The sequence below is a fragment of the Corvus cornix genome, chromosome 9, assembly GCF_000738735.6.
Source record: "Corvus cornix cornix isolate S_Up_H32 chromosome 9, ASM73873v5, whole genome shotgun sequence".
NCBI classification, from domain to species: Eukaryota; Metazoa; Chordata; class Aves; order Passeriformes; family Corvidae; genus Corvus; species Corvus cornix.
Window position 1 is genome coordinate 5,856,087 of NC_046339.1, and position 13,358 is coordinate 5,869,444.

At 35.9% G+C, this 13,358-nt stretch overlaps 1 protein-coding gene across 8 annotated transcripts in view; it reads left to right on the forward strand.

Annotated features, from left to right (window-relative positions):
- NAALADL2 (N-acetylated alpha-linked acidic dipeptidase like 2) overlaps nucleotides 1–13,358 on the forward strand; it is a 421,429-nt gene that overhangs the window by 308,967 nt on the left and 99,104 nt on the right. For all 8 annotated transcript variants that reach the window (XM_039556880.1, XM_039556879.1, XM_039556882.1 and 5 more), the window contains 2 exons: nucleotides 1,739–1,882; nucleotides 10,082–10,174. In XM_039556880.1, the coding sequence (XP_039412814.1) occupies nucleotides 1,739–1,882; nucleotides 10,082–10,174 (237 nt within the window). The remainder of the gene's footprint in view (nucleotides 1–1,738; nucleotides 1,883–10,081; nucleotides 10,175–13,358) is intronic.

Consider the following 13,358-nt stretch of genomic DNA (forward strand, 5'->3'; position numbering starts at 1 on the left):
CCATCTTTATTGTGAAATGATTAATTTTTAAATACTAAGGGTATATAAAGGAGGGGTTTCTCCTGTAAGCTGTTCTTGAAAGTGTATCTTTCACAGGTTATTCAGGTATGGATCTCAAGTAACTGGAGAAAGGAGAGATTTTCCTCATCTGAAACTTTTTGAGCTTCTTTGCTCCTCTAGTACAGTCTGCAGATTGACAAACACTGGACAGAAAATAATGTCTCAATTTCACATCTCTGATGGACTTTTTAGGATTCTTTTTGATTGCAGAAACAGACTTCCAAAGCTTGACCAAAGCGATTTTGCCATCAGTTTACTGAAGTGGAAACTTCAAGAGATTTTGAAGCCAGACAAAATTTGATGAAACAAAGCTTTTTAAAAATTGTATTTTGAATGAGCTTTACCTTTCTACTTAAATATTTGTCTGATTCTCTTCAAACTGAGCACTGATAATCTTGCCACTGTGTGTTAAAGTGGAACAACACCTTTTGTCTTTCCATAATTAAATGGTATAGCTTTGGTTGATTTTTGCATTATGATTAAGGGTATACTGTAAAAAGTTTCAGAAGTTCCTAGAACAAAAAGAAAAAAAAAAAAAAGAGGATGTGTCTAGATTTTTTTTTTTAAATGTGATTCAGTAGCAACAGTCCTGATAGTAGTTTCATAGAAGTTTATTTGAAACGTGCTGCTGGTTGCTGATAGCTTTCTCCCTTTGTGCCTGCGCAGAATTTAAAGGATGATGTTGGGTAGTAAAGAACTTGATGTCGACAGGAAGTACAGTGTTTGTTTCACAGAGGTCTCAGGGAGAGGCCTTGTATTCTGAATCTTTAGTTGAAAGTTTGGACATGATTCAGCAGGGGCACATACATTGGAAGGCTTTGAGGGTGTTTCAGGTTGTGTTAGAGCTGTGTCCTGCCCCAGGCTATCAACCTCTGCTCCTTTTCCATGGTGTGCTTTTCTTCTGCCAGAAGTGTTCTTGCTTTCCATAGGAAGAGATGGTCCCCATATTAGGGCAGCTGAAATAGCTGAGAAAAAGAGATGTTTTGTGCTGAAGTGCTTCAGAGCATTTCCATGTGCAAAATTAGGCGCTTTTTTTTGCCCGGTTCTGTCAGTTGGTCTCCCAAAATACCTCATTATCTCATCAGAAACCTTTCCATGGTCAAATGTTAGGCATGTGTATGGAAACTCACATTTTTTCAGTTAAAGGGAGATTTTAATATTTGCATGAAACTGCTAATATTGAGAGGTTTGAGTAATGTCTTCTTAACATCTTTAAGCTGTGAATTAGGTATTCTGATGCTTTTTGATCCATATCTTTCTCCACTTGATGTGTGTATTTAGTACCCTCCTATTCCAGACCTCCTCCAGCTGTTCAGTTTTTACTTGAATTTGAAAGTTATTGCTGATCAGTAATTCTGTTTTTCAGTGATTCCTTTAACTACACACCAATTTAATTTGTTGTTTTAATTCACAATCAAATATCTGCTTGGACTCTTTAACAGTTTCTTCCTTGTGGAACTATTGCCCAAATACTGTAATATGTTCATGTAATTTTGTAGTACATGTTCTTGAAGAAGCTTTTTTTTTTTCCAGTATGGTAAGCACAAAGCAACAGCTGCTTATCTAAATCACTTATTTGAAGCTATATGGTAGATGTTTGCATTTTTGTATTTGGTTTATGTAGGAGAGAAATCTAATTTTCATTTACTAAATTGCTTTTCTCTTTCTGTTATTTAAGATGGAAGCTACAGGCAAAATCGACTGAACCTCACAACACTTTTGGTACAACCAATTTCTGCAGTGCTTGCCAGAAAACTTGTTTCCCCACCTGAGGACACTGCCCAGAAAGACAGGTGTACTCCCCTCCAGCTGCCAGCTACAGGTAATGCTTTTCAAAGACACTTAACACCTGTGGAATGTTCCTCAAGGACTCCAAATCCACTTTCTGTAACTATACAACTAGGAGGTTTAGCTGATTTGAGGTATGTTTTGCTTAGATGCTTTTTAGAAGAGCCTGTGAACAGTCTAAAACTATGCTCCTAAAATCTGATAGATGGAAGATGTGGTTTAAAAAAAAAAAAGATATATATATAAGGCATTGAGCACTAATTCTTAATATTGACTTGAAACCTTCTCTGTGTAGATACCATCACTAGGGAGGGTTTATTAGTGCTGCAGTATGGTTCGTTAGGCCTTGTTGGACTACTAATAATGTGATTTTTAACATTAAGGCAGCAGTAACGCTATAATTCTGTGGCTCTTTTTTCTGTTTTTGGAATAACAACACTTAAATTCTAAACATGTCTCTATGTTCCTTAATTTGTTTATTCTGTAGAATAAACAATGTATTGTTATCTGAACCTTCAGGCAGCTTTTTCTCTAAGTTTCACCAGGAAAATGTACATCATGATAAGAGCAAAATACCTTGAATAGAGCCAGATGAATGCATTCATGGTATCTCCCTAGAAATAATGCCATTAGCAAAGTCACACAGATTATTGCTTGAAAAAACTTATTGCTGATGTGGGGGAGGGGGAAAATAAGACTACAGTCTTCCAGCAAAGTTGCTGCACAGTGTTTCATTGAAGGAACATCTTCCAGAGAGCATTCTGGATGAGGTGCATGTTTAAACAGTAATTCAGTTTTGTTTTGTACGTGTCCATCTTTGACCAGAAAAAAAATGTGTATTTTATCATAATGCCTGTTTAAATGAATTGATTCGAAACTGTGGTCTTGGAAGGGAGGAGGCAAATTAATTTTGCCACTGTATCCTGTGCTACACACAGTGATGATAACAGTAAAAACAAATTTTGAGGGCAACCAATGTACTTTCATGTGCTGTATCCCTTGTTTATTGCTTTTGGAAGGTTATTGTGGAATAGGAGTACAATACAACAAGTCATGAAAAAGCTTGATTAATTTTATGACTTGTGTTAGCATACTAAAAAGGAAGGCAGAGGACCTCATGTTTCATGGCTTAAGCTGTTGTGGTTAGGCAGGACTAATGTTGTCCATGCATGGCTGACTAGATATGTTAAAAATGAACTGATTGTCTCCACAACCAGTAGAAAAGAAGAAAAGGTTTTTTTGGAAGGAACAAGTGCTTAACCATTCCAGGTAGGATGCATGAAGCTTGTTAGTATTGAAGGAATTTTCAACAGCTGAAGTGCCTGGAGCAAAGCATGAATTTGGGCTGGAAAATGACACTCATTTTAGAAAGATAAAAGGCTGCACAGTGTCTGTTTCTCAAAAAGCTTTGTCTGGAGGCTGCAGGACAGAATCATCTAAAGGGCAGCTTATTCTGCTTTTTCTGTGACAGGTGTAGCATGTCTGTTTTATTTCCCTGAGAAGACAGGTATTCTGTGAGAGCAGAATTTTTGGAAAGAAAGAATATTCCTAGCCAGCAGTGTATTAAGAGCCAGTCCATGTCTGGTTGACTCTGGGTGAACACAACAGCTTGTGTCTGATTTCATGTAAGGTTCTGAACTACAGTAATCCATGTGGGATTTTTAAAAAACTCTCAATTTATTGAGAAAATAGGGACTATAAGAAGAAGCCTTGTATAATTCTGTAATGTACTATGATACATTTTTCCTTGAAGTAATGGTGAAGCTGTTGATGTTCTGGAGCACAGAGTGTGCTGTTGTTCAGTAGCAGCCCTAATGGAAGAGAGAAAAAACTGGTCTTTTGATAAGAAATTGTGTATAACTATTTAATAATAGTAATAGCTAAAGAGATAATGCTGAGGACAGCAATGCATTTGAGAAGAGTGAAGGTTGAATTTGCAGTCTTCCTGTTGATTTGAAGAAGCTTAAGAGAGAGATTTCACTTCTGACGTAGGACTCATCATTTATTTGTCAAAAGAGGTGAATGAGCAATTCAGATGATTGGTTGGCTTAAAATTTGTTAGGATAAAATGATCATCATTCTCTCATCAGTATGTTTCAAAAAGCTGAACAGCAGATTCATCAGTAATGATTAAACATTTATATATAGTTTTCTCACATTGCTGCTTTTTTCCCTTAGCCTTGCAGTTTTCAAGAGACAAAATGTGACACAGGGAGTGGGGGGATGGAGGCAAACATCCCAGACAGATCGAGTGCTCAGGACCTACATAGCAAATAGTGGGAATTGAAGTTATCTAGTTTTGTGTTAGGTGAAGTCAGTAATTAAATTTGCTTTTTGTTTGGTATGGTACATTATCGTTAAACCTCATTAATCTGAAATTCTCTGCTCCCATGAACTTTCTCCCAAAGATAGGCAATTAGAATTTCAGAGTGAACTTCTATAGAGAAACTGTAAACTTTTGAAGCTTCCTTTTTTTTTATAAAATCTTACCAGGGTATTTGCTAGAACATGGTGAAGGTTGTTGTAAAACTAAAGCACTCCTATAAACATAAATGAAGAAAGACCTGCTGTGTACAGTGAACTGTCTTTGTTGTTGTTAAGGTTACCACTATTTGGGAGATTGCAGTCATGTACAAATTATCCTTTTCAGTTAAGCTCTTGGGTTTTTAATGTAAATCTATCTAATGGGAATTAATTTACAAAGTGTTTATTGCCACTAATGACCATATACTTTGGTTTGAATGGAAATCCTGGAAGCCTGGTGTTGAAACACATCAGTATGTGTTTTAATTTTTCCCTTTGGCTTTAAGTGTCAGTTTTCCTACTCACCTGTCTCATGTCTAAGAGAGCAGATGAGAAAGATCTAGGATTTCAGTAGTGATCGGTCTCCAGGTGTCTGTGGCTCATCCTACTCTTCCATTCTTCCCCTCATTTATGCTGCTGGTCGCTCTTGGAGATAAGGACTAGATGACAGGTTGGTGTGACCCAGTATGCCTGAGCAATACAGCTCAATTGGTAGGAAGTGTAATGCAAGCATTCATGCAGTGATCTCACTTAAAAATCCCATTTCTTACCACTTCCTAATGCCTTTTCCTGTGCAATAGGGGTAATTTTTTTTTAATACTTTAACTTCTAAAATTATAAAACCAAAGCATGAATGGTTTGAGTAACTTGAATGATATCAAACACTGTGTGAATAATAGAGCCAGGTATACAAAGACTCCCAGCATTCTGCTGCAGACAGTAAAATTACTCAGATCAAAATGCTTTTCTAGGTAGAATCTTTTGATCTTTTTTTGGTCTACAAAATACAGTCACTGATCAATACTGAATCATCACAGTGACTGCAGTGCAGAGCTGCATTGTAGGCTGCAAACAAATCTACCTCCTGTAACAAAACGGGTGAGTGGAACAGATAACCAGAACTGACTGTTACTGGAAAGGTTTGTAGCACAACATAATGAATTTTTATGAGACTTTGAACATCTATTTTATGTAGTTCCACATGTCAGATGTTCATTATACCGAGTTTATAGTCAACTCTGATCATGTGAAATTCGAATCATTAATTATACAAGGGGAATAATTGGAAGAGTCCGTTACTTTCCGTATTATACGATCCTCATCCAAGATAAATAAAGTTCTCTGCCAAGTTCTGCACTAGTGCAAATCAAGCCTGTCTTCTTTTCAGTCAGAGGAAGGGCATGGAGTGATAAATATATATCTCCTCCTGTTAAACTACAGCCTTGTGATAATACTATATGTGTTTCTCCTTCGTAGTTTGCTACCTGTCAGAGAAAATAAAAGACTACCATATTTAATAAACTCTGGCTGTGCCATCTCACACTATGATATCAATATGCAAAACAGTACAATAATTTCTGGCTATTTGGACTCTGCTAAACATGAATCCAAGGAAACAAATAGAGAAAGATGCCAGCATACTGTGTGGCAGTGCACGTTACTGTACCTACCAAATCTAGAGTCATAACAGTAGGAAGATAACAAGGTTCTGCAGATGTCTCTTGCTGGCATTTGAAAGAAGAACAAGTTAAATAGGGAACTGATCTAATTCAGACATCCTGTATATGAAAACTTACAGACATTTATACCAGTACTCTTGGATTTTATTTTCATGATCACTTTAAATTCTGTTCGTTTTTTAAACAGAAGTTCATGAGAAGAATTAAGCATGAACAGTGTGAAGCATTTTTTATGTATCTTCTCTCTACTCCCACCTGAAGCCTCAAGAGCTTTTCTAGCAGAATTGTAAATGATTAAGATACATTTTCAGAATTCTGTTCTGCGCCAATATTTTCCTGTGTGATGCTTTGCTTTTGATTGCTATAAAGCAGGTAAAGAATGAAAGTAGTGTGAGTTTATCAAATTCAACTACACCATCTGAAGCATTTTCAATTCTCTTTGATGTTGACTGTGACACATTTATTCTGTATTACATTAGGCCATCCTAGTTTAGAGCCTCCTTAAAGGACTTTATTTTAGGCATTGCTTATTTGCAAACGCTCTTCATCTGAAGTTTTATTTCTGGATTCTTCATTGTAGGTCAGAAAAGATGATCAAATATCACGGAGTTTATTCATTAAGCTCTTGATAGTAGGATTAGGCTTGGAGTCTCAAGATCTGTGAATATTTGTTAAAAAAGGAGAATATGTTGTCAGTAGGCAGCATACTTGATTCATCAGATAGAAATCTATTAGGCGAAAAATATTAGGGATACCAGATTTAGATGGGGAATTGTTTATACACAAAAAAAAGTGAAGGCTTTTCATTACAGGGACATCTGTCTAGGTGTTCTGACATATTCCTGTACAAATAGTTTTATACACACTGTACATTGCATAGATTCAGTATTGATTTTTGCATATGCAATTTGATAGTATCACAAAATATTTTTCTGAGATTATATGCATTATTAAGTATATGCATTTTCTATTTATTCACTTTTTTAAGTGTATCATGTTGCATGCAGTGTTTTTTGTATGTAAGTCCTGCTGTTACATAAATGCGTGTGATGATTATATTTCTTCACTTAAAGTTCTGTGTTTGAACTTAATTAAAAACTGACATAAAATACGTAGTAGATAAGGTTTTGCACTCAAATTGATATGGATCTGTCAAGTGCAGTTCAGCTCAATTAGTGTCCCCTAAGTCACATGACCATGGATGTTTGATAATGTTTGAAATCTCTAGTTCAGTTGTGATTTCAGACTGATATGTGTTTATTCAGGTGTTGATTTCAACAGGAGCTATCTGAAAAACTGTATTACTTGAAGTTATTCAATGTACCTTATTTCTGCAGTCTACTGAAATAACATCTGGTTTTATGATCCAGGAGCTATTCCATTGAAATCAGTTATACTTGATTTTTTCTATACTGGAGTTAAATGTGCATGTAGGGAAATCTTGGTCAATGAGTAGCAAAAAATCTTGTCAAATGAATTCAGTTTTCAAACCTGAGTCCCCAAAGATGCTTTTTAAAATCCAGTACTCAAATGCTCAGAAAATTGTCTGATTATAGGTATTTAGCATGATCAGGCAAGAATTAACCAACATGTTTGAAAATGAGGTTAAAGCTTATACTCCTGTATGTATGAGCCTGGGATTACAAGCAAAAAAAAGAAGCAAGCATAACACATGTTCTTTTAACATAACTACTGCAAATAGAAGGTTTTTCTCATCTGAAGTACTAAAATTGTCAGTCAAATGAGAGGAAAAGTAGCCATGGATTTCTAAAAATAACTATATAAATGTGAGGGGAGAATGTAGTCATTTGGTATTAGACAATTTAGAGATTCCAAGTCAGGGAAGAAATAAAAAAAGTAGCAGTAAATATGTTTGTGTTCTTCTATTCCAGAGCTTACATAAAGACAGTGTATCCTGAATAATGTTAAGGTAGAGTCTCCTCATAGCTTTCCAGAGAATACAGAAAAAAAAAAAAAAAGGTGCAAGTTGTCAAGATCCTTAAAATACAGTGTTAGGATGAGAGGTTTGTTGTCAGAACTGTTTAGAGAGGGGATTAAATTTCGCTTCTGCTGTATACTCCGAAGAGTAGTTTCAGCCTTTTCATCTGGTGTTCTAAGCCTTTAAGCCCAAGTCACTTTAAGCTGACTACTGTGTTACATGACTATTAACTCAAGTATCTGATTTTAGAATATGTGTATTGCCAGAAGTTAATTTTCTGTGTCTTTATTGTCAGCTGGAGACTGGATAGCTGATGTCGATTAAGGAAAAACAGTGAAGTCAGTTGTCTTCAAAAGGATTTATCTTCTTTTTGTCTGAGAAGGGGCCTGAAGGAACAAACATCTAAAGTGTTGTAGGAAAAGGAAAGGAGATCACTTTTGACTTTAAAATATCTTTTTTTAAGAAGAGTGAATTGGCTCTAGAATGGCTGTAGGTGAGAAACAACAGCAAGAAGTAACTTGCATAGTTTAGATTAAATTTAAGATGCTTAATCAACATAGATGGCTTGAGCTGTTTCCACTTGTTTTAAAAGACCCTTTGGGAATCCTTTGGGGTATTTTTTTTAATGATTTTTTTTTTTTTAAATTCTAAAATAATATCTGTGCATTTATTGAACAAACACGATTCATTTACATGGCATTAATAAATCTTACAGTAACTTACATCAGAAGAGCAAAGAATTATATGTCAAATAAAATATTAACTTGCTGTGATTGTTGCAAAGTCATGTGCTGGGGTTTATTTTTAATTAACTGCTTGTCTTGCATTTTCCTTACTGGTTTGTTCAAGCAAAATCAGAATTGTCATAGAGAAGACACATCTGTTGATAACAGAAAAGGTTTTGTCTGAATAAAAATAAAATAAATATTGCTAGTACATTTTTTTTTAAACAAAGATCCTAGCAGTTGGCTTGCTTTTTTCAAAAACCAATGAAGACTAGTGAATTTAAATACATTTTATTTTATTTTTAATAGGATTTTAAAGTAAATTTACCATATGAACCAGCAAATGAACCCTGAAGAACAGTAACGATGTGTTGGTTTTATTTCACATGTTGCAGTAAACTCCCCACTTGCATATTCTGTGCATCTTGGGGAAAGAAAGCCTGGGAAGAAACAGTTAACAGATCTGTGGGAGGATAATAGCCTGGGACATAGAGAGCAGAATGCTCTGTGGAATATTTTAATTTTGGTCTGTGGCAGCTGGGGTATGGACATGGAAGGAATTCTGTCACAGAGATGCCTTCAAGCACAGTTCTGCCACAGGGCTGGAGCATTTGTGGATGGAGGAGGATCTCCCTGCAGGTCTGGGGTCAGGCACTGGTTCTTGTCACACAACTGCTACTTGTTAACTTCCAAGCAGTTTAGGACATTTTCATTTCTCTGTGATAGAAGTTACGACATTTTAAGTGAGCTGGATGTTAACACAATCTGTTACCATGCAAATTAAACGTTTGGAAGGTGTCAGCAGCTCCCCATGGTTGGTTGGTTGGTTGGTTGGTTTCCACTGTCACAAACTGCAGGAACTCATGTGGTTACTGTGTCCCACCTTCTTTTCATCTATTTAAACTCAGACATTTACTCTACTCTGGCTTTATTCTGTGCTGCAGTCTCAACTGCTAAAGTCTCAACTTACATTTTAGCAGCTTTTGAAGTTGTTCTGCGTTTGTATTTGCACCATTTTCTCATCTGATACCAGCTAAGCCAAAAACCTGGGCTGCTGTGGGCATATGTTCACAAGGGTACCACCAAAGGCTGTGCTGGCAAAGCTGTGGGGAGCTCTGACTGTTCCCATCTGATTTAACCTAGGGGTTTTTCTCCAGAAGGAAATGTAATACAAACCAGCTATAATTTGGTGAACATTACTGATAGATTGACCTGGGTGAAGGATTAGGTGAGAAAAACCTATGAAGATTAAGGCCAATTTCATTATCACAGAGTTATGTAAATCCTACTCTTTTAAATTTTTCCTTCTGTTGTATTCTGGCAGCATTTATTGAGTGAATTCAATGATCTTTTAACTCAAGGAGTAGAGATCTCTTTTGAGATTCTGGCTTTGAATCATGCTGCTAAAAGGGGACTAAGAAAATAATGTCATATTTCATGTTCTGATCTGTGGTTCCTCTTAATTTTTTGCTTTTTTAACCTTTTTTTTTTTTTTTTAATGTGTGTGGAATTTATATATGTGGCCTGTACATTTCTTGGCTAAATAAATAAGTTTAACATTTCTTTTTTTTTTTATCTTTTAACAGGCAAAAAAACAATCAGTCTGAACATTCAGTCAGTCACAACTTACAAGACCATTTCTAATGTCATTGGATATTTAAAAGGAGCTGTATTTCCTGGTAAGTATCCCTTTGTCATTTGTATTGATTATTTGTTTCATGATGGCTGGGAGTCATAGCTGGGATCAGGATCCTATTTTGCCAGATAATTCATTAATACAGAGGAAGGAAAAAGACTTTTTTGTAGCCATTTTGTAATTTATGACAGGAAAGAACATGAGGGTTAAAGCATGAGCTGAAGGGGATATTGTAGTTACAAAAAGCATATTTTTACACAAGCAGCAGGTGTTGCACATGGAGCACAGAGAGTATCAGTAGTTTGTACCAAGTAACTGTGGTATTTCATTTTAATATGGTTTTAACACTTGCTGCTGCCTTATTTTGTGTTTCAGTCATGCCTTAAGCTAGTTTTATACAATTCTATGAATAATAATTACTGTTCTCCATGTCTGATAATTGAACAATAAGACTCTAAGTGCAACTGGGACATAAAGCACAACCCCCCTCTGTCCTTTGATGCTGTACATAGATAATGTTGTAATCAGGATATCATATGATCATTTTGAGATTATTTTGTTAGTAAGTGAATTTACCTAAAAGGTGAAGGGTTTCTGCAACATGAATGAATGCTGGTTACTTACATAGTGCAAACAGTTCCTGCTGTGCAGATGTTCATCAAAACATCATCATGCTTGCCTTAATACTATTTTATTAGGTTATGAAGAAAGAATGGTAATTTATTTACAGTCCCTTAGGAGGTGGGCCAGTCATTTCATATTTTAAGTAATGGAAAGAAGGAGGTGGAAAAAATTTTATTCCTGTTGGTGAATTAACGACTCAGTTTTGTGTGTGCAGAACGCCGTACTTCTCGCCAAAATTTTTGTTTAAAGCAACAGAGGAAACAATTAGCTCAGTGAATTTCATTTCTATGAAGGATTTAATTTCCTTGATGAATTTGAAGTTACCAGTCTGCTATTATTAATGTTTTGCAAATAGCTGTCATGGAATTGGAAAGGCAGAAAGTGCCATGTTTAGACATTCTGTCTGCTGAATTCTGAAAGAGGCAAGAAAAAGAATAATAAGTGTGCTTCAGTTTCTGTTTAACAAGTCTTCTATCTTCTCTATATCTGAACTTTTCATCTTATTACTACATTTTTAATCAGAAACTAATTTTAGAAGGTTTGCCAATAATTTAAGAATGTAAGGATTTATAAATAAGTGAAATAAGTGAAGTCAGTGGCAGTATCCAGATGGCAACAATTTGTCTCATGGATGTCTGGCTCAACAAGGGCCATAACAACTGTCTTCTAGCATAGGCACAAGTTAAATGTCTAATGCACTGTAATGTTTTGTACAGAACTGATGTTAAACCTTTGTTTCTTTCTCTACTCCTCCTGGTTGACACTACAGTCATTCCTCCTCAATTGCTTTGAATCTTGATATTTTCATGGCATTGGTTCTCTGTCATTTTGATGGGGTGTTGCTCGTTTCATACGCATGAAATACTCACCTTTATGATCACAGAAGTGCAGAAAGAAGGCAAAATTTATCTTTAGTGCCTAATGAAAGACTGCAGAGCATCACCAAGGGTGGAATTTATTTCTTTTTGCTTAAAGACCACCTAACACACACAGAGAAGCACATCTCTGTAATGGTGACCTTAGCTGGCATTTGCTCTGAGGAGTAGGAACGAGCATCTGAAATGTAACTGAGATGTTAAAATATTTAGGAGTAGATGAAATGTGATAGTTGGTAGCATTTTTAAACCCAAAAAATGCAACAATGATTTTCTGTTGGACGTGGTTAAAAATGGGATGTGTAACAAGAAAAGACAGGATAAAGAGACTATTTTTAATGATAAATCCCTGTTGTCAAGCCCATCACTACCCTGAACACTATCCTGTCTTATCACCTCCAAGGGTATCTGATGGATATTTTTTCTCTATCTCTAGTCCTTTCTCTTTTTTTTTTTTTTTTTTTGCCATGTGATTCTGAGAAAGGACAGCTGCTTCCCCTGCAAGCATGACCATCCTTTCTCCTACGCTTTTCCTTTAGTCATTTGCTTTAGGGTATTGCCTCTCTTTGAGGGAGAGATGTGCAAAGAAGAATTTCAAAGACACCAGCTGTTAGTTTTGCCCCTGCTCATTCAGCTGGCATCTCCAGCAGTAAGTTGCTGCTTGCAGCTCCTTCTCCATCAAAATATCCTGCATTATTTTAATAAGGGCTCTCTCCTTTCACACAGTCTTATCACAGGCTAAACAGAAATTATTCTACAGGGCAAGCTTTGATCCTGTCTGATCCGTCTGTGTTAGTGGCACGTTCTTTAATGGCCTAGAGGCCTGTAAGGCCATTCATTTTGGTTCCTAATTCCTGTCATTAAATGAGTGGAAGATTCTGGTTTTTCATTGTCAGTGTAACCTATAATTAAGCGTTTCATGGTGGAACAGGCAAGTTGTAAAATTATGTGATTTAGATTTCATTTTGTTACATTAAATCATTACGTAAGTCTAGACTGACACTTTCTGTATCTGTTTTTTCAAAGAAATTCTCATTTCCACCCCCCCAAGCAGTAGATTGAAAACGTTGTGTTATAGGTACATACCAGATCCTCTCTTTGGGTAAAGCATTTTTGATTCCTTAATAAACAACATGCTTAAATATTTTGTTGAACAGTACTGGTAAAACTCCAGTTTGATAGAGAATGCTTTTATAATCAAAGTGTTCTATTAATATTGTTTCCAGGGAGCAGTCACTGCAAAACATACTGAGTAGATATTTTAATTTTATAAGAAAATACAAAATGTGGGCAACTATCTTAATCCACTTGGCTAAAGAAAGAAAAAGAAAACTCTTGAAAGCAAAATGGCAGAGATTGCTGTGGATCTGGCATCACTTGATAACTGTTCTTCTATTGTCTGTCAGTATCCTGAAATAGGGAAGGAACACCTTTAAAAGTCTAGATCTGGACCAGAAGGAGACTTTACAAAATACCAGGACAAAACCAGTAAGCAATCCTTCAAAGAGGGTTGTGAATTTATCTCACACAGAAGGTGTAATAGTTTAACAGCTCATTCAGAATAACTCTGCTTTGACTTCTTGACAAGCCTCAGTCACACCAGTCAGTCATGTTATGTCATAACACATCGGTTCTGGAATAAAATAAGGGGATTTTTTTCCCTTGTGAGTGGTATTAGGGTTATACATAATGTCTTGAGAGATGAAGATTTAATTTCATTTATCTGGA